This window comes from Ictidomys tridecemlineatus, chromosome 15 (assembly GCF_052094955.1).
Source record: "Ictidomys tridecemlineatus isolate mIctTri1 chromosome 15, mIctTri1.hap1, whole genome shotgun sequence".
Classification (NCBI taxonomy): Eukaryota; Metazoa; Chordata; class Mammalia; order Rodentia; family Sciuridae; genus Ictidomys; species Ictidomys tridecemlineatus.
In genome coordinates this window covers 43,995,031-44,021,403 of record NC_135491.1, presented here as the reverse complement: position 1 = coordinate 44,021,403, position 26,373 = coordinate 43,995,031, and the positions used below count along the sequence as shown (strand labels likewise).

The window sequence follows — 26,373 nt, the reverse complement described above, 5'->3', positions numbered from 1 at the left end:
CTCCCGGACTTGAGCGCCCCGCCCCCGGCGTCTCAGTGCGCGAGTCGACAGCGTCTAACGGCCGTTCCACCGAGCCCACCGCGCTGCCAGCCGACACGCCGGAAGCGTGAGTGAGCGGCGCCCTGCTGGGGGCTGGGGAGGGGGCTTGCAGGTCGGCTGCCCCAGCTCGCGCCGGGGGAAAGCCCTTGGTTGTAGCGGAGGGGGCGTCGCCTTGCAAGCCAGCAGGGTCCTGGAAGACCTTCCCAGCTCCCCTAGCAAATCTGGTCCAAAAAAGACAAATGTGAATTCGGGTTTCCGAGAGGCTCCTAGGAAGAGACACCCTAACCCCGCAGCAGCTACTGGGAGCCAGTAGAGATATCTTCGAGGAGGCTGGGAGTGTGGGGCCCCCTCCACCTAAGACCCCTTCTGCCTTCAAGTGCCCAGGTCCACACACCAAGAGAGAGAGTGTGTGGGCTCCTGGTGTAGTTCCGTGATGGAGGGCTTGCGTGGCATGTGGGAGGCCCTGAATTTCATCCTCAGCAAAAAAAAAACCAAGAACAACAAAAAATTTGTCATTGAGATAAAGAGGTTGTGGTATCCTACAACAGGATGGAATACCCCTCTGTCTGGGCTGCAAGGTGGAGAAGACAGAGCAGCCTCTGGAGTGGGAGCTGACCCAGGCCTGCCAGAATGCATCAGGCCCACAGACCCTCCACCCTCTTGCTTCCTTGGCACCTCATTTTAACCCTTTCCCAAAAAAGTCCAGCTAAGGAGGCTGGTGCTGATGTTGGGGTCCTGGACCTGGATCTAGCCTGGACCTGGCTTCTCCACTCACCTTTGGGAGGAGCTCCAGGGACTCTCTTCTCTTTGTGCCTCACCTGTGAAACAAGAAAGTTACTCTTTTGTCCTGGGATTTCCAGAAGGACTAGGAAGGACCCAAAAAGTCAAATACTGCTTTCTGGGGCTACATTTATGCCCTGTTCCACCCCCTCATTACACCCTTAGGGAATACTGAACTGATGAAAGACACTTGAGATTTCTCCCAGCTCTGAGGTTTGGGTCCCTTTGGGGCTTGTGGGCCTGGCCTGACAGTTTCCTCAAAATTTGTGTGAAGATTGTTGGGAGGTCAACTGTGTGGCCAGAAAAGGCAGCAAACCCCACCACATGACCAGGCCCTGTTAGCATACCCAGGCCCTTGATCCCTGAGAGGAGAGGGCAGTGAACATAATGCCTTCCCTGGCCCTAAGGCAGATGCCTCCTTCATGAACCTGGACATCAGCAGCAGGCACAGTGGGAAACACAGAATCCTCCCCACACCCATTCAGTACCCAGAGTTCAGACTCCCAGGCAGATACCAAGCAAGGAGCAGGGCTGGCCTTGGAGTTGTTCTGCTCTATCCACAGTCCCCAGTCAGATCTCTTTTCCCTCCCTCCTCTAGCTTCAGTGAACATTGGGTCCAACTTTGGCTCCCTCCCTAGCTCTGTTCCAAGGCCGCTCCCACTGAGTCACTGCCTCCTGCTCCCCCTTTCTCCCTCTACTGCCCACTCCCACCCAATAGCACCTCAGGATCCCTAATAACTGGGATGACCTGCTGGCAGGCACACATACCTTCCCAGTGCCAGAGGCAAAGAAGAGGCCCAAGCCACAGGCCCTAGCTGACTCCTGGCACCCTGGGCATAGCAATCAGTAAGGGGGATAAAGACATGCTGAGAAAGAGGCAGGGCTAGCCCCTGGTTTCCCCATTCCACATAGAATGTGCATTGTAAGCAGTCTGTATGTTGTCCTCTTCTTCTGTATTTTCATTATCCAGCACTGGGCCTGGCACAGAACAAATGTCTAGGGGTATCTGAGACTGGTCACATTGCCCCTGCCCTCCTGAGGCTCCCATCTGTGAGTTGCATGGAAACCAATCACAGATGGAGACATTCAGAGGCTCAGTCTGAAAGGGAAATAGAGAAGAAGCAGAGAGCTGCAGGATGCACAACCCTGGATAGCAAAGGTACAGAGATGGTAGAGAAACAGGGACAGACTGAGGCCTAGTGGGGAACATTGAGGGGCTGGGCCTGGAGCCAGCCTGGGGCGGCTGACCACAGCAGGCTCTGTGGGCTGAGCTTGCAGGACTGAGCAGTGACTCATGGAGCCCATCTCTGTGGCTCCACTGGCAGCAGAATCTACTCACACCAGCCTTTTCCACTGAGATCATAAAATGTGGATGGGCTTCCCTCCTTGCCCCTTCCGCAACCCTTCCTCAGCTTTTCCATTCCTTGCCAACATGGGTCAGTCAGAAATAAAATGTGAGCTCTGGGCCTCAGTTAGGCTTGATAATAAGAGACTCATAGTCATTTCCCTTGCTCCACCTTGCATACCCTTCTTCAGCACTGTCCCCAAATAGTAATGGCAGCTAATACCCCAAACCTTCTAGACATCTCTAACCTTTGGTGTAAATAAACTCCAAACTCCATTCGGTGTGGCATTCAAGGCCATCCAGAGGCATCATAGCCTTTCTTCCCAGCACCCAGATTGGCCTGGGAAACATCTGATTACAAATGTTGTCTCATATTGTCTCCTTTACTTACAAGGCCCTCTCCCATCTCCCCTGATCAAAATGCTTCCTCCTTCAAGGCCTAGATAAAGCACCTTCTCCCAGAAGTCCTACCTAGCTGGTGCCAGCCCAGTCAGGCTTGGCACCCAATGAATGAGCTTGTGACTTGCTCCCTTTCCTACGTAGCAGACATCTGCCTACCTCCCCAACCCCCAAAATTTGCTCACCTGTTTTCTGGACCTTCATAGACCAGCTGAATCAGAACTTTGGGGTAGGCCCAGGAACCTGCTTCCCAGTGATCCTGACATCATAGTCTGGGAACAGCTACCAGTACCAGCCTCTTTACATCCCTTGGACTTCTGGAGCAGTCTCACAAAAGGTCTTCCATCTCTGGCCTTTCTTTCTACTAATCCACCTTCCAACTTGGCTTCCACACAACTCCCACCTGGTACCAGCCCCAAACATACACATATACTCCGTCTCCTCTAAGAAGCCTGTACATATCTGCTCAAGGACCCATAGCACTTTCCACCTACCTTTGCCTTGCAGTATAAGATGGATGATGACAAATGCTTATGATCCCTTACCATGGGCCAGGCCTGGAACAGATTCTTCCCTATTTTATCATTTAATCCTGGCAGCAACCTTCTGAAGTATGATTTTATTCCATTTTAGAGATGAGGAAACTGAGGCTTAGAGAGATTTTTGTAACACGCCCAAGGTGACATAGCTGGTGAGTAACAGCTGGGACTGACTGTTAACTATTAGTTAACTACAAGGCCTTGTCATTGTTAGTAGTAAACAACTTGAAGGCAAAGTTCCTTCTCCTCATGTTTTCTCCATGCACAGTGCAGAAAAAGTAAATGTTAATTTACTAATTTTGTAACCTTTTTGGTATACTCAGTCCTGCAGCTAGTCCTGGGCTAGTAATTACCTAGGGCTATAGAGGTTGGGGTGTGAGGAATAATACATGGGTTCAGGGCTTCTTTTGGGGATGATGAAAGTGTTCTATACTTACATTGTGGCGAGGGTTGCACAGTTCTATGAATATATTAAAAACTCTGAACTGTACATATTATATAGGTGAATTTTTATGGCATGTGCATTTAATCTCAATAAAGACACTTTTAAAAAATCTTTCATGGGCTGGGGATGTGGCTCAAGCGGTAGCGCGCTCGCCTGGCATGCGTGCGGGCCGGGTTCGATCCTCAGCACCACATACAAAAAAAACAAAGATGTTGTGTCCGCCGAAAACTAAAAAATAAATATTAAAAAAATTCTCTCTCTCTCTCTCAAAAAAAAAAAATCCTTCAGACATAGTGGGAATTAGATTAGGGAGTGTTGTTATCTAGGGTTTTCTGGACGCACGCTAATCTGATTTGTATCATAAACATGCACAGTAACCATCTTGAGATTGCCTTCTCACTTGCCATGTATAAAAGGACGCTTCTGGGGCTGGGGATGTGGCTCAAGCGGTAGCGCGCTCGCCTGGCATGCGTGTGGCCCAGGTTCGATCCTCAGCACCACATACAAAGAAAGATGTTGTATCTGCCGAGAACTAAAAAATAAATATTAAAATTCTCTCTCTCTCTCTCTCTTTAAATAAATAAATAAATAAATAAAAGGACACTTCTGTTCATTTGTCCCACATCTGCCTCTAGGTTTTCCAGAAATGCTTCTGTTGTCCCCAGGTGTGGCTGCTGCATTTTGGGACACTTGGCCCCTGACCTCTGGGGTGTCTCTTCCTGCTAGTCTTTCCTACTTTGTAGATTCCCAGTTCTGCAACCCCAAGCACATACAGTGTTCCCCTAGAATGCCACTCCAGCCCCCTGCTAGAAGCAGACAATGTTAGAAAAGTATGAGAGAGGTATGGGGAAGACCAGCAGGACTAAGAATCCTACCTAGGATCCCCCTCCATTCTCTACCCCAGAATCCCTGGGCAGGCAAACCCCCGCTGTCCCTACTCCTAGAATCCCCAGACACATGGAGAGAAGACACCATCCATCTGAGAGATTTTTAATATATCTTGGGTCTAAGGTACAAAACACAAGGCAGGGGCTAACCCCAGGAAAGCCACTTGTCACTCAGCCCCTGCTCTCACTCTAGCTAGGCATCTCAGCCCCTGGAGCAATGGAGCAGTAGCCCTGGGATACCTGGTTCCTTCTCTGAAGAATATTGAGATGGTGACATGGGAGCCCAGAGGCTACTGTGTCCCCTCCTCAGAAAACCCAGATTCAAGCATCAGAGAGTCCCAGATTTGGGCCCATAGTATCAGATCCCCAGAGGGACTCTGGCTAAGAAGCAGTTTTAACTGAAGCCTGGCCCAGGGCCCTGGTCCTGGAAAAGGAAGAACCATTACCCCAAAACCTTGCAGCAAAGGGAAAGGGCTAAAGCAAGGAGTAGAGACAAAGATGCCCACTACCCCAACAAAACAAAAAAACCAACTGACCCAATAGGACACCAGAGACCAAGGGTGAGGCCCGCTCCCTCTCCCACTCCAGTGCCTCTGAGGACCAGCCTCTTGCTGAGCCTCACTGTTAGGGCACTGTCCCTGACCTAGTACTAGGGAGGGACAGGGTAAAGGGTAGGGAAGGAATGATGTCCTTATTTTAGGGGCAGGAACAGCTAGCTGTCTACAGTGAGCCTAGGAAGACTCCCTAGGGAAGGGACGTCAGCTACCCAAATCTCTGGGCCCAGCCCCTAGAACTTTGGACTGGGTCCTGAGCCATTACTGAAATGGAAATGGAAGGGGTTAAGAGCAGGGATGAGAAGAGTCTCTGTGAGGACCAGCCCAAGAGACCCTTTTGACCATCCCCAAGGAAACCTAGTTCTGCTTCAGTCCAGACCCTTCTGGCCCCATGTCAGACTGAGTGAGCTCCTCTGCCCATTGCTCAGGGAATACTTCCCACAAGGGTTCTGTCACCTACTCTTCCCCAGATGCTGGGCTACAGCCGCCCTCCTCTGTTGAATTGAATGCACCAGTGGGAATTAGCAGTGCCAGGGCTAAGATGGGTGTGGCCTTTATGGCCCATGAGGGGCTGCAGCTCCTGCTGCTGGGAGATATCAGCACTGCTCTCACTTCGAGATCGGCCAGCCTTGGCCAGGCTTGGGGGAAAGGCAAAGCTAGGACGGGGATCAGAGGATAGCTCAAGAGGTGCCTGGGACTCTTCAGTACCCAGTGGGTGTGGGGGCAGGCGGGTTAGAGTGGGGGCCTGGGTACAAGGAGGGGATGCCAGGCTCTCCAGGGATGACATGCTCTGGTTCCAGCCTGTCTGCATGTCCACAGGAACAATCTTGGTGGTCTCTGAAGACACATACACTGCCAGGTCCCCTTGCCCACTCTTCCAGGGTAGTTCCTTCTCTGCACAGGTTGGAGAGGGAGGAATGATGCGTGGGCTAGGGCATATCTCAAGGCTTCCTAGGAACAGAGAGTACACGTGAGCTCATTACCAATGTAGTAAAATCCTCAAGTATAAGCACGTTCTTATAAGTAAATTCATTCCACAGTTGCCATAACACACCCTTTGTACAATTATTCAGTGAATGTCTTGCTCTCCATTGTGTTTCCAGCACCTACCACAGGGCTGGGCAAAAAGCAGTTGCTCAAGAGATACCTACTGAACAAATGGAAGTAGCTGCAGCAGAAGAAGCAGGAGCCAGGTAGGAAAAAAGTTTCATCTCCCATCACCTTAACCAAACCTGCAGTACCAGTCTCAGGAACTGCACTCTGCCAAGCTCCATACCAACCAGCCAGCAAGAGAGAGACAGGAAGCCAGGGAGAGGAAGACCCTGAGGCTCTAGGCCAAAGGCTTTGTTGCTGGGCACACTGCCTGAGCACCCACCACAGCCCTTTGTAAGACCAGAGCATGAGCTCATACAAACCTAACAGCAGGCTGAAGTTGCTGGGATGGCAAGATAGGGAATGGGAGCTGAGAATCCCAGAAGTGCAGGCTGCTGAATTACAGAAATTGTGAGGTTCTAAACAGAGGAAAGCTGAGCTCTCCAATGTCAAGTACAATGTGTTGCACATAACTATTCATTGATAAAGTCCTAAAGAGTTTAATAAACTTTCTTTTTTTTCCTCATGCTGTAGATCAAATCCAGGGCCCTCACACATAGTAGGTAAGTGCTTTACATAGAGCTCTTCCAGGACCCCCCAAACCACCTTGATTATGTTATAAAATATATTGATGATTGCCAGGCATGGTAGCACACATGCCTGTAATCCCAGCAGCTAGGGAGGCTGAGGCAGGAGGATCACAAGTTCAAAGCCAGCTTCAAGGTGTTAAGAAACTCAGTGAGACTCTGTTCCTAAATAAAATACAAAATAGGGCTGGGGATGTGGCTCAGTGGTCTAGTGTCCTTAGTTCAATCCCTAGTACTAAGAAAGTAAAATAAAATATTGATGCTATAATTAGAAGTGAAATTATCTCTTGAAAGACCTAGAATATTAAAATTTAGTAACAAAAAGTCTCATCTCCCATCACTCAACAACAAAAACCATCAGTGTTCACCTTTAGAGGATGCTAGGGAACTAACTTCTTGGTCTGAAGACTGACAAAAAAGGAAAGATCAAGCACTTATCCATTATTTCCTGTTTGTTCCTCAAAGTAAACTTTAGGGAAAGTTTTTACAGAATTCCTGCTAACAAATGAAGATGAAAAATAGGAGCTAATTGTGGTGGTCCGTGTCTTTAATCCTCACTACTTGGAAAGCTGAGGCAGGAGGATCACAAGTTTAAGGCCAGCTTCAGCAATTTAGTGAGACCCTGTCTCAAAAGAATACAAAGGGTTGAGGATATAGCTCCATATAGAGTACCCTATACTTATAAAGATACAGAGTATCACCATTATATGACCCTTAATGAATTATTGTATCTGGCAGTGATGAATAGCTGCCAAGACCATTTAATGAAAGGCAAATTAATAAACTGGGCATGCTGGCACACTCTGGTAATCCCAGATAAGGCAAGAGGATGGCAAGTGTGAAGTCAGTCTCTGCAACTTACTGAGACCTTCAGCAATTTAGTGAGACCCTGTCTCAAAATAAAAAGGGCTAGGGATGGAGCTCAGTGATAAAGTACCCCTGGGTTTAATCCCTGGTACCAAAAAAAAAAAATGGTGAATGAGTAACTTGAAAATGAATACAGCAGGGAACAATATCTGAATCCAGGGATCAATGTTAGCCTAATGAAAAGAGAACAGAGCCAGGTACAGTGGCATATGCCTATAATCCCAGCTATATGGGAGGCTGCTGCAAGAAAACTGCAAGTTCAAGGCCAGCCTGGGCAATTCAGTGAGATACTGTCTCCAAAAATTTTTTTAAAAATTTAAAAATTAAAAAAAAAATCTTTTAAGGGCTAGGGCTAGGGATATAGCTCAGTGGTAGTGCTTTCCCAGCATGTATAAAGCCTTGAGTTCAATCTCCACTACTGCCAAGAAAGAAAGGAAGGAAGGAAAGAAGGAGATGATCTAGATTTAAAAGAAATATAATGGACAGAAAATATATTAAATGACACTTGGGGATGCAATCAGCAAAATCCAGACAGGGAAGGGCTACAGGGCAAATAACCTGGTTTCTTCAATAGATATGTTGCAAGGGGGAAAAAGTAGCAAGGCTCACTCAGAGTTTTCCAAACTTGACAACCATCTTGGTTGTTGTGAGGGTTGACATTTTGAGGTAGCCACTTTGTTATAGGGCTGTCATGTGCTTTGTAGCAGCATTCCTGGCTTTCTCTACCCACTCAGTGCAAGGGTACTATCCCAAGATGTGACATCAAACATGTCTCCAAAAATTGGTTATCCTCAGGGATGCCAAATCTCTTCACATCCCATCTCTTGAGAACCACTATTAAAAGATAAAAGGGACTTATCTACCAAATGTAATGTGTGGGTCTTACCTGGATTTCTATTTGCACAAAGCTGTTATAAAAAATATTAAGACCACCAGGAAAATCTAAACATGGACTAGAATCTTTGATGACAAAGATTTTTACATACAGTAATGGCAGTGTGGTTATAGTTTTAAAAAATAATCCCTATTTTTATGCTTAAATTTATTGATAAAGTGGTATGATACTTGAGATTTTTTTCATAAGAGCAAGGGTCATAGGTGAGGGTAAAGGTGAAATAAGAGTGGTATGAATAGGTCATCATTAAAGCTGGGTAAAGAATAAATAAGAGTTTATTTTCCTGTTCTATCATTATGTATTTTGAAATTTTCTACAATAAATCTGTCTAAAAAGTCACCTGAGAAGTCTTGAGCCAACCACCAGTGATACCTAGTATTATGATTGAATTTGGTTTCCACATGCAGAAAACATGCATGTATCATTTTTATCTATAATTCCATTTTTATTAATTCAGATTCCTACCCCAGGTCAGGTACCACCCTCACTTGGGGCTCTACATGAGGGCAGGTATGATAAGCCTGGATACAGCAGAGCCTGCTATTAGGTTTGCTATCATCTCATGCTCCTCATGGAGAAATAGCAGTGAGAGGCGTTAGGCTTTGTAGTCACACAGATCAGGTTCTAATTCTGGGTCTGCCATGTGACACTGGACAACTGACAAGTCCTTTAGGATCTACAAGCTTAGTTTCTCCATCTTGGTTATTGTGAGGGTTGAACCAGATCATGTAGGTCAGCTTTCTGTTAGAAAGGAGATGCTCAGTAAAAGCTGGTTAGTGATTAAAATGGTGAATAGGAAAAGAAAGTTATCTGGAGCAGAGACCATAGGAGCAGAGAAGAAAATCCTTGCTCTAAAGGGGAGGGAGGCAGTGAGGAAGCCATTACCTGAGAACTTGCCCTCTTGGAGAACCTCACTGGTGGCCCGAGCCACAAAGATGATCCCCTCGTCGTCCTCCTTCTCTGTCTCTGAACTGTCGCTCTCATCTTCCTCCTCAGACTCCACAGTTAGTATCACAGCAGCTGGATAGGCACAAGAGCTGAGTTGGGGTGGGGGGAGCATCCCAGCAACCCCAAGCCAGCTCCTGTTCCCCCCAGCACAGCCCATATTGACAGAGGTGCCTTTTTCCTCTGTCTCTAGTAGGAAGAGGGCTTGAGAGGAAGGGAAGGGAGACTGCAGAGCCTGAGGAGGCAACAAAGGAGCTAAGCCCTTGGAGGAGGCTGTAAGGGTCACACCTTCTAGCTCCTCTATCCTCTAGTCAGCACCAGACCTCACCATCAACATGAGCACTGGGAGGGCTGGAAGGTCCATTAACACTATGTTCACAGGGAAATAGTTTTGCACATGGGACACTAAGCCCCAGGGTTTACCCATCCTTCAAAGCCCAGGCCAAGTTTCCCTTCTCTATGACCGTTTCCAAGTCCTCAGGGCCTGTAAACCAGTTAGCAATCAGGTACCTCCTTTCACACATTATATTACTGCTTTGAATATTTTCAACATTGAAAGCAAGAGTGCCCCTCTAGTCCCTGATGGGTGAAACCCAGTTGATATGCTAAATGCACCCAGAGAAGGTCCTCCAGGATTCTGGCAGATGGGTCCTGCCCTTCCCCAACTCCCTTCCATCCTTAAGCCCAGCCACCCCTGCTCCCTGCTTGCCTGTATCCTGAAAGCCCAGGTCTCGAGGAGGTTTCCCATTTGTAGCCTCAGCATTAGCCACACCATCCTTCTGAAGACCAAGAAAGAAACCCTGAGCTTCTGGCCCTGGCTCTGCACCCCAACCCTGCCTTCTGGTAGGGTCAACAGAGGACAAGTCTTCCTAACCCAGCAGGGGAGGAAATTTTGTATGTCATGGTTCTACCATCTAACCATTCTTCAGCCAGCCAGAGGAATGTGGAATTTGAGTCACCTGTACCCCAGTAGGGAATCTGGGTGCATCTGTTTGGGCTGAGTGGCTTCTGGAGTTGCTCCTCCCCTGTTATTATCGCTCTCTAGTAGCAAGTGACTACATAACCAAGAGCCTGCTTCCCCCCTGAACACTTCCCCTTACTCTTCTGGAGGCCCAGGAGGATCTAAAAGGGAACTCAAACTGCTAGTTACCAAATCCCTGAGGATGATTCAACTAGGGGTTCCCTAATGCTAAATTGAAACACATAAGGACTCAAAACTGTGTGCCCAGATCCAAAGAGGACTCTCAGAGAAAGGACATGCCTTCTTGCGGCCGGCTTTGCGGGTTCGTGGCTTGTTCTTGGTGAAGCAGATGTTGTGCTTGGTGGACTTAAAGGACTCCAGGCGCCGCTTCATGTTCTGCTGGAAGATCTCCTTGTCCTGCCGTTCCTGCGCATCCTCAGAGATGAAGTGGCGGCTGCAGCTGGCTTTGTACTGGCAATGACAGCCCCAACCTGCCATGAGGCTGGATGCTTTGGCTTCCCACAGGAACCCCAGGCCACAGCCCCAACATGTTCACCGCAGGTTCTGCCAGTCCAACTTTTCCAGAATTAGCCATGGATTAAAACAAAACAGTATCATAGGAACCCATCCAGAAACTGTATTCTAGTTCACTGTAGAAAAACTTCCCTTCACCCTAGAATTGATTCCTCCAAATCTGTTTTTCCCCATCCTTTGCTGTCCTTTTCCCAGTTCTTTTTGACTTGAAGTGACTGAAGGCAAGTTATCATGTCTTATTCCCTGGGACTACTATAAGTCTATGGGGGCCATTTCCTTCTTTGCATCTCCATTTATTGGCATGTGGTTCATATCCCTGTGGCCATCCTGGCCCCTTCTAAGTACCCAGGATCCTTTTTCCAGCTGAACTTTCCAGCCATTTCCACAACAACCATCATTAGACCCAGTCTGCACTTGAGGCCTTCATAACTATCTCCCCTGATCCCTAGACCTTTTCAATCCCAGTACCTATCTACCTACTTCAGAGCCATCCCCTTCCTCTTATCTTTTTAAAACTCAAAAAAAGATCAAGCCTAGGGTGCACTCACCCAGCCTGTCTCTGTCTCTATCTTCAGGAGCTTAGCCACATTTCCATTATCTCATGGTAGGTAATTCCCCCAAAGTACTGCAAAGTGTTCCAAATCATTCATCTTGCCTCAAACCCCAAGTCTGGTCCCTTTCCCATCACTTTTATTTTCTGATTTCCTGAACTTGTTCTAAGAGCTTCCTTTAAGTCTCCCATCTGCCCTCTTTGACCTATGCACACAGAGATGCCTCTCTCCTGGAGATGAAGGGGTCTGTCACTCCCCAGCCCTGGCCTTGGCTTTGCTCATTTCACTCCTTCTTGCTTCCATCAGTAATCACTAGTTTCTCCACTCCTGCATTTTTGCTTCTTCCCTTGTCATTGGTCACTTCCTCTCTGCTTTTGGGAAAGCTCCTGAGCCTGCCTCCTTGAATAAAGCCTTTCCATTGGTGCTACTGCCTCCATTTTATTGCCAAACTCTTATAGTTTGATTCTGACACTTTCCCTCATTCTGCCTAGACACCAGCCAGGCCTTGGTGCAACATCCAGCCCTCATTGCCCCCAGGCCTGAGACATATCTGTTACTGCTTCTCCAAGGGTTCCTTCTCCCTCATTGGCTCCCTATTCCTTTCTTTCAAGTGCATCCTTGGTCCTCTTCTCTTGACTCCAAACTCTCTCCCCAGAGAACTTATCTGTTCTCCCAGCTTTGACTATCCCATTGATATGTCTGTAGTTCCCGAACACCAGCCTTAAGACCAGCTGCGTTTGAATCACTTGTTAAGAACACAGACTCTTAATCCCACTCCATTCTACAGAATCAGAATCTCTGGGAAATAAAGCCAGGAATAGTTGAGCAAGCTTCTCAGGGGATTCTGATATAGCCAAAGAAACTTCTGATATAGATTGCTACCAAATCTTTCTCTCCAGTCCTTATCTCTCTCTTCAATGATAATGTTATCTTTCTAGCTGCATATTAGATGCTTCTGTTTCTCTCTAATGATATTTCTAGAAAGAACATGAGGAATTATAGGTTGTGTTGTGTTACAACTAAGTAGATTCCGAACTGGTTGAGTAACCATACCCCAAAAATGCTTGATCCATGTCAGTCTGGAGGAAAGTCTTTAGTAGCATGCCACAGGACTCTGTCCTCAGCTCTATCCTGTTCAACATTTTTATGTTGACTTGGATGAATACAAAATTAACAGGCTTAGCAAATTTTCAGATGATATGAATCTGAGGAGACATGGGATCCAAATGATGGAATGATGGGCTAAATTAAATAAGATGACATTTAACAGGATAAGCACACATTTATTCCTTCTTTTTAAAGTTGACTACATGAGAACTAATTAGACTGAACCCATTGGTCAATCTAGACACACACACACACACACACACACACACACACATACACACACACACACACACACAAAGTTATGTATAAATTGTATACTCCTGATATAATACAATAAGAAGTACATAGCATACCAACTGAATGTCTTTGAATCTCATCAGAGCTCAAGATTTAATGACCAAGGGGATGAAGGAACATGTTAACTGGAATACAATCACTGGAATACAATAAACAAAATCTAGAAAATTCTCTAAGATAAAGTATCCAGTTTCTTCAGTAAATAAATACTATGGGAGAAAAAAGAGGGACAAGGAACTATTATAGTTGTTTTTTTTTTTTAATGAAGAGACATATTTCCCCAGTACAAAATGTGGAATTTATTTGGACCCTGATTTGAAAAATCAATCTGGAAAAAGATTATCTATTGAACACTGAATGTTTGATATGAGAAGGAATTATTGTCGTTTTTGTGATAATAGTACTATGATTTATTTTTTTTAATATTTCTTGCCAACTAGAGATACAAACTGAAATATTTAGAGATTATGTGATATGATAAGTTTTAAGATAAAAATATTGCTGGGTACACTGGCATATGCCTATAATCCCAGTGACTCAAGAGGCTGAGGTAGGAGTAGCACAAGTTTAAGGCCAGCCTCAGCAATTTGATGAGACCCTGTCTCAAAATAAGAAAAAGTTTTTGAAAGGGCTGGGGATGTGGCTCAGTGGTGAAGTGCCCCTGGGTTCAATGCCCAGTAAACTAACATCCCCAAAGATAAAAGTGTGGGCAAGAAATTAGTATGGAAGGAAAGCAGTATGGCAATTCCCCCCCAAAACTATGATGGAACCACCACATGCTCCAGCTATCCCACTCCTTGGTATTTGTCTAAAAGAAATCAGCATACTACAGTGATAAAAGTCACATCAATGTTTATATCAATACAATCCACAATAGTCAAGTTACGGAACCAGCCCAGGTGCCCATCAATAGACGAGTGTATTAAGGAAATGTGGTATATATACACAATGGAGTTTACTTAGCTATAAAAAAAGAATGAAATTATGGCATTTGGCAGTAAGTGAATAAAATGGAGACTCTCATACTACATGAAATAAGCCAGATTTAGAAAATCAAGGGTCAGATTTTTCTCTTATATGCAGAAGCTAGAGCAAAATAAGGGGGGAAAGGAATTGGGATCCAATATCATAAAGATACAGGGAAGATCAGTGGAGTAGAAAAAGGAGATCAAAAGAGAGGGAGAAAGAATGGAAAAAGGAGGAAAAGCAAAATGATTTTAACAAAATTAAAATATATGCATGTTTAAAAATATACTACAGTCAATTCTACCTTATGTATATCTATAAAGCATCAATCAAAAATAAATGAGTGAAAGGAAGACCAGTAGAAAAGAGGCATGTGACTAGGGGGAGGGAGGAGCAAAGGGGAAACATGGAGGACTGAATGGAGTAAATTAAATTCCATGAATGAAAAAAAAATTCCATGTATGTATGATCTTGTCAAAATTATCCCGACTATTATGCACTAATAAAAGAAAAAAAGTGTGGGCAGGGTGTATGGGGCTACAGAATGTAACAAAATGTATTATGTATCTGTAATTATTAGAGCTGGGTGATGGATAAATGAGAATTCTTATTTCTACTGAAATTTTGCACACACAAAAAAAATAGTTAAAAAATATAAACTTGTAGGGTGCAGTGGCACACCCTATAATTCCAGCTATTAGGGAGGCTGAGGTAAGAAGATTGCAAGTTCAAGGCCAGCAACAGTGACTTAGTGAAACCTCTTAGAATAGCAAAACCCTGTCTCAAAATAAAATATAAAAAGGACTGGAGATGAACCTTAGTGCTAAAATGTCCCTTGGCTCAATCCTGAGTACCCTCTGCAAAAAAAGAAGAATATAAACCCCACTGGTTAGATGAGACAGTGTTTGCCAGCCATTAACTAAGGAAGACACAGGGGCCTGGAGTCTGGCAGATTGTGAGGACAACATGGGGCCCCCCAGCTCGTGAACCAAAGCTTGCAGGATCATGGACTGTAGGAAGACCACGGCAAGTTTCAAAACTAGAAAGGTGAGAAAGCCCTCAGCATTGCCATAGCCAATCACAGAGTAGCACCTTCCATTCTGAGCCCCCTTTCTCATTACCGGAGCAGAAACACCAGATGTAGGAGATGATGGCTTGAGGGCAGGAGAGCCTATATGGAGAGAGCTGTCTTGAGATCTTTGAAGCTTATTCTGCAGATACTTAGTCAAATCAGGATGTGGTGCAAGTTAAAAGAAAGTCAATTCTGTCTCAATGATCTAAAAAACCTTGCCTGTTAAAACTTCCAGGGGTTAGGCACGGTGGCACATGCCTATAAGCCCAGAGGCTCGGGAGGCTGAGGCAGCAGGATCATAAGTTCAAAGCCAGCCTCAGCAACAGTGAGGTTGCTAAGCAACTCAGTGAGACCCTGTCTCTAAATAAAATATAAAATAGGGCTGGAGATGTGGTTCAGTGGTTGCGTGCCCCTGAGTTCAACTCCCAGTACCACCCCCATCCCACCCCACCCCCCAAAAAAGCACAACTGCCAGGGATGGTAGCAGCTAGCTTCTCATTTTAGAAGGTTTAAACTATGGCTTGCTGCCCCCTTGTGGGGTTGCAACAGATTCCCTACTGGTCTGTGTTGAACTAACTCACTATTTCCTAAAACATGTCTGCCTCCCCCATGCTGATCCCAAAACCTTCCTCAGCATCCCTGCTCCTGTGACTTTTATTCTCCAGTGACCCTCAAGGCCCCTTAGCCATTTCCTCCTCTCCTCTCATGGCCAATCCCCAGGTCCTTGTGGTCCTCTTCCTCCCACCACCTAGCTTGAATCTGAAGTGTTTCCCTCTAACATCCCTACTGGTTCTCCTGCTCTCAATTTGCGCCCTCTGTGCTACCAGAGAAGGTCAGTCCTTTCTCCAAAACAACAAGTCAAGGTTTTTTATTGCCAACAGGATGAAACCCTGTTAGCAGCACTCTCCAACTGAGCATTTACAGCTTAGCACAATCTGGCACCAATTGCCTCTTGAGCTTTGATCATACCTCCCCAGATCAGCCCCCATCACCCTTAGACCTCTTATGTCCTGCCTGCTCTCACCCTGCGGCGTGGCTTGTAGAGGCCTCCACAGAGCAGATGATGCATCACAGCATCCTCACGGTCCCGGCCGCTGCGTACTGTGTCAATCACCTGCAGATCCAGACACGCTCCACTGCCACTCTCCCTCCTGCAGGAGGCAGGGATATGTGTGCTAGGGAGGGGGCAGGAGGCACAGGCCAGGGAAAGAATAGAAATAAAGGTGCTGAAAAATCTTCCCCAGAAGGGATTTGGAAAGAGGGCCCAGTGGAGAGGAGCTTGGGGAAGGGGAAGAGGCTTCAATGGACTCACAGCAGGTTGGTGACAGAGGTCTCTGCCACAGAATTGCGACTGGGCATAGAGGGCAGAGTGAGGCCTGTGGAGGACAAGACATGGCCTCCCTGTAGGGGTCAAGACCAAAGTCAGACAGCAATCAGATGGAAGGTGGCCCACAGCATCAAGAGAATAATAAAGAGAACAATAGTTAATACTTCTTTTGCTCTTTTGATGTGCTAGATACTGTAGTAACACTTTATATATTGAATCCGTAAAACCTGAAATAGGTACTCTTGTTCTTATTTCTGCTTTCTTATGACTTAGGAAATAGGCTCAGACATATAAGTGGCTTCCAAAAATCACACACCTGTGATAATAGTTGAACTACATCTGTTGACTCCAGGGTCCAAATGTTTCCCACCTTTCTATACTGCTTGCCAGATTCTGAATGTCAGCACCAGGTCAAGCTTAATTCTGCTACTTCATCAGACCATGAGTACAGCTGGGAACTCCCAACTCTCTCCTAATAAGGCTGCCTGCCTGCCTGTTGCTCCTTTTTATCCTGTTCTCTCGGCCATATGCCCTACCTGGTCCACGAAGCTGATGGCATCCCGGATATTGAGTCTGTAGTATACATCCCAGATCTGGTCCCGGATGCGGTAGGCTGACCGCCGCATCAGCAACTGACTCAGGTACTTCTTGTCAAACTGCTCCCACCTATAGAGGATGCCAGGCCCAGCCCTGAGTACCATCCCCAAGGCCTGGCTGGCTGGCCCTTCCTCAGATAGGACAGGGACACCACCAGCACTGGCCTGGCTTTCTTGGAATGGATCTCAGCTAGGAGAATCTCAAGGCTAGTTCCTGCTCTGTAAAATTTACAGTGTTGGGGGAAACTCTGACATTAATTAAAGTTATTGCAAATAACTGTAAAATTGCAACCATGACAAGAACTAACAAGGATAATTGTAGAATATGATAGGGATTTGTCCTTCTCAGGGAGGCCAGGAAAGCCCTCCCTAAGGAATTTATGCTTGTGGTGAGATCTGAAAGATGAATAAAAGTTAGAGCAAGATGAGGCAAGGGAATGTTCTAATAGAGAGAACATGTGCAATAGTCCCAGTGGCCAGGCCCAGGGATCTTGGTGGATCCTAAGGCTCTAATGGGGTCCAAGTAATTAGCAGGAAGACCATCCAAGACATAGCAGAGCATGATGGGGCTGGAATCTGGTAAATGCCAGATCATGCAGGGCCAGGCAGGCCACACTAGGGAGCCTTGTCTTATCCTGAGCACAGTAATGCTTCTCTAAGGCTCCAGACAGAGGTCACCCAGCCTGAACCTGGTTGTGTCCCTTCTTAGAAGGGTGGCACATCCCCCATGCTGCCCTGTCTGGTGGGGCTGCTGCTGTTGAAGGAGCCTCGGGGCAGCTCCCTCACCTGTCCCTCCAGTAGTGGTAGCCATGGTGCCCCACAACGTCCTCCACTGCAGCCAGAATGTGGTCAAAAGTCTAGAAGGGGGTGGGTAGGGGGACTGGATCAGGACTCTGCCAAAATAGGAGAAGGGAGAAAGGGACAGGTGGAGGGTTGGGGTTCTGGTACCCACGTGCTCATGCAGCTCCTGGTTCAAGGTGGGTTTGTGATGTTCACTCCTCTTCACCTTCAGCCACTTGACCAGTGGTTTGATGGTCAAGCCCTATGGACAGGCAGGAGGTGAGCCCTTCCCTAATCAGTTCCCTGCTGCCTTTCTCTCCCCCATCATTAGGCCTCAGCTCTGTCCCCCTACCCCAGTGCGCTCAAGGTCTTGGAAGTTAGGTTCCTGCTTCTCCCAACAGGAGGAGGAGTGCCTGTTCCGTAGGTTCCAAGACTTTCCCCAGGGCCTACTGGACCCTTTCCCCACCAGCCTCATGGGCACTCCCACCTGCACAATGACTGTGAAGAAGACCACCACAATAGTGGTGGCCACAAAGTAGTCCTTGGCAGGGACCTTGGTCTTATCCAGCAGGATGACGAGAGCAAAGGCCACAGCCCCCCGCAGGCCCCCATAGGACATCACCACCTGGTCAATCTTGTCCAAAGGGACCAACCGGAACTGATTCAGCATCCACGTCTGCAGGACTACTCCTACAGCAGGAGGAAGGTCAGCAGGAACAAGGTGTTGGGAGTGGAAGACACTGGGAGTGGGTGGCACCAAGTGTCTGAGCTAAGGTCTGGTAAGGACTGGGAGAATTGAGCACTAGGGGGAGGCATAGGAATTGACAAGGATGTGGACTCAGATTGGGGAATGAGCCTGCAGGGGGAGGGAAGACAAGGAGGAGAGTGGGGAAACAGAGGGTGCCAGCAATACCGAGGGCTCGGAAGAACAGGATGAAGAAGAGGGTGCCCAGCACCAGCCCAGAGTCCCAGGCCCACTTAGAAGAGTCCACAGCTGAGATGCCAAGCAGCATGAAGATGACAGTCTCAGCACAACTGGCTAGAGTCTTCATTGTATATTTGACAGCTGTGCGTGATTTATGGGAGATGTTGGCCTCCACATACTTCTTACAGCCCAGGCCACACATGGTCACCCTGGGAGGAGAAGAATGGAGAGACAGAATTAAGTGAGAAGGCATTCCAGGGGGCTCAGCCTCCAGGGTTTGAGCATGCTGCAAGAGTGGGCATTGCCCAACACAGGGTGTCAGACTCTCAGAGGAGAAAACTAGGAAGGCAAGGACAAAAACTAGGAATGCATGGACACTGAAAGTCAGTAGTGGCCCTGGGAATCCAGATCTCTAGGCTTCCACTCAGTGCCTCCAGGAGGGAAAAATGACGAGAAACATGCTCCAATTAGCAGACTCTGAGGCATCTTTGAAGCACTTAGTTACCATAGCCAGTGGTCCCAGGTTTTTAAGACAGAGGAAGACTGGGCCCTGGAGTACCCAGTTCTGGGTGCCCAGTTTTGGAAGTTTACCTGAGGTTTATTTTCTCTCCAAGGGAGACTGAGGAACCAGTACACAAGGGCTCAAGAAAACCTACAAACTCCTCAGGGTCCCACTTCTGTCCATGTGAGAGGCAACCATCTCCAGTGCCCCCTCCCAGCTGCCGGCCTGCAAGGCTCCCAGAACTCACGCAAGAATGGCAGAGAGTGAGGCCATTTCAGCAGTGAGGTAGGCTGCATAGGCGAGGAGGAAGACCAGCAGCGGCTCGATGATGCGGACCCGCTTGGTGAAGCGTGTGGTCAGGGCCAGGAGGAAGGCAAAGACTAAGCCCACGGCTGCCCCGCCCAGACTGACCACAAACAGGGAGGCTGGGGGAGGAGTGGGTTATCAGCATGACCCCTGGTCCAGACCCTCCCAAGGCTGACAAGAGTGCTGCCTGGTAGGAAGTGGCGGAAGATACCCACCACACTCCCCAGGGCTCAGGATCCCAGGGCAAGCTTTGCCCAGACCCCATTTCTCCATAGAGGAGAGTAAGAAATGAGGCAACCCGAATAGCCTCTGCTGTCCTGTTGCCAGTAGGGTGGGACTCAGCAACCTGGGGGAGACAGAGAGGGGGAAATACTGACCGACTCCCTTCAGGTAGTCAGTGGCCTGCACGTTGGCAGAGCCCATCTCCACAAAAGAGTTGCAGACCTTGTACAGCACCTAAGTGAAAAGAGGAAATTCAGGAGCAAGTGAGGGGGAGATAGCAACCAAGGCCACTGGAAGAGGGGAAAAGCTGAGACCTATTTCTTCCCCAGGGGACCAGAAGAAAGGGTCTGAGCCTGCTCAGATGCCCAACTAGTCAGAATGTGGTAGCCTGAGGTCAGGGGATGTCAGCCTGCTGAGCACTCACCACAGTGACTGCATCATTGAGCAGGGACTCCCCAAAAACGATGATAAAGAGAGTCTCATTGACGTGCACCTCCTCAAAGACAGCCAGTACAGCCACAGGGTCCACTGCTGAGATGAGGCTCCCAAACAGCAGGAAGTCCAGCAGGCCAGCCTGCACTCTGGGGGCTAGCAAGGGAGAGACAGAAGACAGACCAGTAATTGGTGAAGATGCCCCCAGCTCATGTGGCACTCACTGGAACAGACCAGATGCTACCCTCACTGATAAAACAGGAAGCCCAAAAAATACTTGGGAAGGTGAGGAGGGCATTGGCCTGCAGGTCAGGAGACTTGAGGCAGGCTGCCTATTCCCAAAGTCTGGCTTTGCCACTCATCAGCTGTATGATATGGGTGATGTCACTGTAACATGACTTCTGTTAACCATGCTTCCTCATCTGCCCATCTCACAAAATGGCTGCAAAAACCAACTCAGGATATTGCTAAAAAAACTCTATGTAAACTGAAAAACTAAGATGGTACTGGTAATGAAAACTGTAGCAATCATAATAGTAGCTCCCAGCAGGTGGGAATTGGCTGTCGACTGGCTTTATTAGGGAGGATAACAGGAGAGAGCTTTCTCCCACTCCTGCAGTTCTCAGCCAAAGAGATGTGACACTCACAGTTCTTAGCAAGAGGACAGCAAAAAAGTCCTACAGGTGGTATTTGAACATGTCAAATAATCTCTGTGAGCCTCACTTTTCCCATGGACAAATTGGAAATAACAATATGCACCTAAAAAGTTCTTTATTTATTGTGTATGTATGTAATAATGAATCCCACAAATATACATAATTATAATGTACTCAATTATTTATAATTTTTTAAAGTTTAAAACAAAAGTCCTTTATCTAGCCAGAGCCTGATATATAGTAAGCATCCAATAGCTATTACTATTATTAAAATTACTACTAAGACTAGGATCTAATGTTCTCTTTTCCCTTTCTGTCCCAAATAGCTCATTATCTTATTAGGAAAACTAGGTTGAAGTCCCAAGCTGGGAACTATAAACATCTCCTTTTACTTTGGAAGAAGTCTGAATTATCAACATCAGGATTGAATGGATTTCTTTGATAAGGAAATAAAGAGGGGAACAGGGGAGGGGCTAAAGGAAAAACGCATCAATAAAATGGAGGCTAATCTTGGACTTCTGGTAATCTTGGATCTGATAGCAAATGAATTTTAGGGACTCTACTTTCTCATCCATTAAATGGGACAAATTATACCCCAATAGATTTGTTATGAAGAGTCAACAGGATAAGTAAGGAGAGAATGCCCAGCATAGTGCTTAGCATTTTATGGATGTATATATATTTAGTAAAAATAATAAAAACAGGAAACCACACTGACATGGCCTGAGTAGAGCCAGGACGGTAAGCCCTTGCAGAAATGATGAGCTGTGTCTCAAGAAAGTAGGGTTGGCAAGTGGCAATGTGGTAACACAGGGCAGGAGACAACAGAGTGGTAATGCAGGCTCCTCCAGCTCAGCAGCGCACACACTGGGAGCCAGGTCCCCACTCAGTTGTCATGCAGCAGAAGTGCAGACTTGACTAGAAGGGAACTAAATGAGGGTTGAAGCCCATCTGGAGAGTTGCCTTATACTTCAGGTGGGAGGGGCCTGAGATGGATCTTTTATAGCATGGCTCTTGCCAGCATGGGACCTTCAGAACTGGAGGAGAAAGAAGAGAGGTGATGGGTCTGACAAAACCTCTGCCTGTCAGCCCAGGTCTTTAGGATCACTCACCCACAAGTCCAGCCTGCTGCAGGCCCCAGAGAGCAGCGCCTGTTGTGAAGGCATTCCAGAGTGTGCCCACCACAGCATAGGTGAGGATGGCACCCAAGTTGTCAAAGAACAGCCGACTAGGCATGAAATAGCCTGAGTCCAGCACAATAGGAGGCAGCAGGAAGAGGAAGAAGGTACCCGGCTCCAACTGGTACTCAGCCTTCTTGGCCACAGCCAAGACAATGCCCCCTAGTACCAGGCCCAGCAAAATCAGCAGGCAGCTCTCAGGAACCAGAGATGTTACCTTCCGAGACAGGTGAAACACTACAATGCAAGAAGAGGGTAGCAGGTATGAGCTTATGAAACACCTTCCACACACCAGCCTATAACCTCCCAGTCTTAGAAGCCCTGACCCTGGGACCAAGGGAAGAAAATCGAAATGCAAAATTTCTAGAATCTCTAACCTCCAGGGCTACAAACCCTTTACTGTAGCAAGGCTTTTGCTTGCTTTTTCCATTCCTGGAAATGCTCCCTCCTCTCTCATCTTCAGGGGACCTCATCCTTCTCTGACCTCCTTTCCACAGCTATTATTTGAACCTAAGCAAATCCTTTTTATGCATAACATAGCTGTGAAATTCGGGCTTCCAGGGCTGCTTGGGTTCAAGGTCTATGTCCCCCATTTACTTGTTCTCTGATCTAGGAAAATAACTTCACCTCTCTGACCCTCAGTTTTCTCATCAGCAAGGAAGAAGTAAAAAGAATAGCAATCAGCTAGGTACAGTAACATGTCTATAATCCCAGATAGTCAGGAGACTGAGGCAGGAGGATTTGAAGTTTAAGGACAGCCTTAGTAAAACTCTGTCTCAAATTAAAATAAATAAGGGCTGGGGTTGTGGCTTAGTGGTAGAATGCTGCTTGCTAGCACATGTGAGGCACTGGGTTCAACCCTCAGCACCACATAAAAATAAATAAAATAAAGGTATTGTGTCCATCTACAACTAAAAAAGATTATAAAATAAATAAGCTGGGCGTGGTGGCATACACCTGTAATCCCAGTGGCTGGAGAGGATGAGACAGGAGGATGAGGATCGCGAATTCAAAGCCAGCCTCAGCAAAAAGTAAAGCACTTAACAACTCAGTGAGACCCTGTCTAAATAAAATACAAAATAGGACTGAGGATGTGGTTCAGTGGTCATGTGCCTGAGTTTTATCCTGGGTACCAATAAATAATTAAATAACATTTTAAAAATGGGGATGTAGCTTTATGGTAGAGTGTCCCTGAGTTCAACCCCCAGTACCACAAAAAATAAAACAATAATGGTCTCACAGGATTGTTGTGGGGATAAAATGAATAATCCACTTAAGAGCCCTTAGCACACTGCTTATAGTAAGAGCTCAATAAATGTTACATATTATTATGATAAATGTTATTATGTTATATTATAGTTAGGGTTCCCCAACTATAATGCATAGTACACCTCCTAGGAGCATTGTAGACCTTCTAGCCCAACATATTTTTCATTGTCTGGGCTCAGCAAGGACTCAGTACTTTAAAAGTTTGGGGTTTTAGCTGGGCATGGTGGCACATGCCTGTAATCCCAGCAGCTCAGGGGTCTGAGGCAGGAAGATTGCAGGTTCAAAGCCAGCCTCAAGCAACTTAATGAGGCCCTAAGAAACCTAGTGAAACCCTGTCTCAAAATAAAAAGGGCTGTGGATGTGGCTCAATGGTTAAGCACTCCTGGGGTTCAATCCCTGGTACCCCCAACCCTGCCAAAAAAATAAAAAGTTTTAGGTTTAGCAGCCAGATCTCCAAGTCTTTTTCTGGATTTATCACTGTGATTATTATTAAATCTACTTGAACTTCAATTTCTTCTCTTGTAACATGGGAAAAATACCAATCACAAAGTATGAAGATAAAATTATATAAAGTGTGCAAATGTGCCTAGTGTGAGGCCTAGACCATAGTAGGTTCAACAAATGTTAATATGACTCAGGGAGGAAATAATAAATAGATCTGTTTCTAGGAAAAGAGGAGAAAGTAAGAAAAGGGTTTCTAGCACTACTGAGACTTACACTTTTGTCCCCTGGAATATGGATCTCCCTTGGGCCCTCAGACTATAAGTGAACACATTTTCCCCCACACAATCCTGAGGGTGCTGGCAGAGGAGGCCTCCCTGTACTCTTCCTGACACAGGTGTGAATCCCTATGCCAAGACAGTGCCCTTTGGAAGCTGTACTCAAAGGGCCTAAGTTAATGCCTGGAACACAGTGGGCTTTACATAAATATGTGTTGAATAAAAGATGTGTGTGGTGGGGACCTAGCAATGAAACTGGAGGTATTCCTGAACATTCTATATTTCTCCTCTTCTATGAGAATTGTTTTTTCTCTTTCTCCCCCAAATGGTGGAAACCACAGTTGTTGCTATAAACCTTAAGACAGGAACTCTCCCATAACTCACAGACTTCTCAGTAAACACAATTCTTCTTCGCTGCACCTAGCTTGCTCTCACTGCTGCTGGATCTCTAGTGTGAGCTTAGTCAATAGAACTCCCCACATTCATCCCTGCCTTGAGTACCTCTTTCCTCTCCTTCAGAAACCTTACTTCATTCTCATCTCCTCAGCATGCACCAGACCCAGCACTGCAACCAAGACCCATCACAAAGCCAGTTCTCTGGCAGAATCAGGCTTGCTAAAGGCATTTTGAGTACCACTTTCCATTATTAATCCCCAGCTGCCAAAGCAAAGTACAGAGTTCCCTTTCTGTCTAGGCCTGCACCACCACCACGACCAAGCAATGTCCCTGGGGGATAAGGGGGCAAATACTAGGCTGAGAGATTCCTACATGAAGGCTGCATTGGTAAGCCGGAGTACAGGCTGTGCCAGCATAGATGGGGAGTGAGTAGCAACGCTCAGCTATAATTAGTCACCCCCACAGAAGAGCCTGCACAACAGGGAGAAGGAGGAGGGTCTCTGGTGGGAGGAGGGACCACTAACTGCACAAAAGGGAGGAGGAAGGAAGGGGCAGAGGCAAGGAAAAGCAGCTCTATTCAAGGAAAATAGTCTGAAACACCCTTCACTGTTTTGAGGACTGAAGGAGGTTGAAGTATAAAAGCAATTAGGGTAGGCAGCACACAGCAAAGCCCCAATAAATGGAAGTTTCTTATACCCCGAAGTGGGAGGAATGTGAATTTGAATGGGAGTGCGTGGGACAGAGGATACCTAGGCGCAAGAATGTGTTATTTTTATGTGGGGTGCAGAGGTGAGCTAGAGGAAAAGTGGTGGTTTAACATCCCCAAGAGAATGGATACTTGGCGTCGTCTCCAGGGAAGTCGGCTTCCTTAGGACCAGGATGTCTGTGTTCCTCGTAGAATACCATCCCCTGAACGTCCCCACACATCCTCACTTCACCGCTGAAGGAGGTTTCTGGGAAGCTGGGCATTGGTGGGGAGAGGCTGGACTGAGGGGGACTCATTGCAAGGGGAAGAGGAGAGCAAAGAGGGTAAAAGAACCCAAAGATGGTGCTGGAGAGAGCAGGGGCAGTCCTTCAGGAAGGGAAAATGCTTGGCGCTTCCACGGAGAACAGGGAGGAGGGAGACCCACAGGAGAAGGCGCAGGGACTGGGTGCGAACCGGGATTTTTTGGAAACCGAACCTAAGTCAGGACAATGTGGAAGAAGCTGGGGGGATCCGGGGACCCGGGGGTTGGGGGCGGATCTGCTGCCAACCGCTAGCCTGGCGCACGCACGCACACACACACACTCACCGATTTTGGCCAAGCTGGCCACCAGAATCCACAGGGCCACCAGGTAAGGCGCCTCCACCTCGTGCCATTGCCAGCGGAAGAGCGCCAAGCCTGGGGGAGGTTCGCCCCGCGACTCCGGCTCCTGGGTGGGCTCTTCGGCCGCCCCTGCCCCCGCCAGGGGCAGCCCGAGCAGGGCCAGTGCAGCGCGCAGCATCCTGCAGCTTACCTCGCCGCCCTCCCGGCACCAAACGGCCGCCGGCCCCGCGTCGCCGCCGCCGCCGCCGCCTACCGGGCGCCCCCGCGTCACAGGCACGTGGGGCCCGCTCCCCCCAATCCCGGTTCCGATACCTCGGGCCAGATCTGGACTCGGAGACCCTGCTCCGGACGACCACAGTCGGAATCCTCTCCTCCATCCCCTCTAGACTAATCCCAGCTCCGGAAATTACCCAAATCAGCCCTTCCCTCAGTCCCAAAATCTACTCCTCCGAGTCCGCCTCCCCGAAACCTCCCATCACCGGGATTTGGAGCGGTGAGCGACCACCGTCCTCCAGAGACAGCTGTTGCTGGAGGGGCGGAGGGTCCCGGGGAACTGGGCCAGGAAGGAGGGACGCGGTTCCGTGGCGACTGCCGCCCGGCCGCAAGCAGCCAGCCCCAAGTGCCCAGGCCGCTCACTAAGCCACCGCCCTGTGCAGACCGCAGGGGGCAGTGCACTGCTGCCTTCCGCGCTGCTCCCCCAAACCTGAGACCCACTTAAGGCCCCCGCCCGGACCAGAGCTGCGCACGCGCACAGGGCGCTTCCACAAAGCGGTGATGGACTACTCAGTCCCCAACGTCCCCGGTCACCCTAAGCCCCGGACTAGGCCCAACTCACTCCAGGCTGAGAAGGAAGCTGTTTCTCTTATCTCCCAGATGGAGAGATATCGGCCGGCCGT

At 47.7% G+C, this 26,373-nt stretch overlaps 1 protein-coding gene across 4 annotated transcripts; it reads right to left on the bottom strand.

Annotated features, from left to right (window-relative positions):
- Window positions 1-4,521: 4,521 nt before the first annotated feature.
- On the bottom strand, window positions 4,522-26,273 carry Slc9a5 (solute carrier family 9 member A5). Of its 4 annotated transcripts, none has more exons than XM_040278935.2 (16): window positions 25,463-26,267; window positions 21,721-22,023; window positions 19,945-20,108; window positions 19,676-19,754; window positions 19,240-19,417; window positions 18,479-18,699; window positions 18,053-18,255; window positions 17,738-17,827; window positions 17,572-17,642; window positions 16,726-16,855; window positions 16,175-16,263; window positions 15,887-16,013; window positions 10,636-10,806; window positions 10,084-10,150; window positions 9,315-9,449; window positions 4,522-5,939 (listed from the first exon to the last, which is right to left on the bottom strand). In XM_040278935.2, exons 1-16 carry the CDS (start codon window positions 25,653-25,655, stop codon window positions 5,467-5,469), a joined length of 2,694 nt encoding a protein of 897 aa, XP_040134869.2. In that variant the 5' UTR covers window positions 25,656-26,267; the 3' UTR covers window positions 4,522-5,466. The 4 variants fall into 4 exon arrangements, with proteins under 4 accessions (XP_040134869.2, XP_005318368.2, XP_021577324.1 ...); XM_005318311.5 differs by having other exon boundaries at window positions 10,084-10,153; window positions 25,463-26,266; XM_021721649.3 differs by lacking the exons at window positions 19,945-20,108; window positions 21,721-22,023; window positions 25,463-26,267 and having other exon boundaries at window positions 10,084-10,153; window positions 19,240-19,331.
- Window positions 26,274-26,373: the final 100 nt, after the last annotated feature.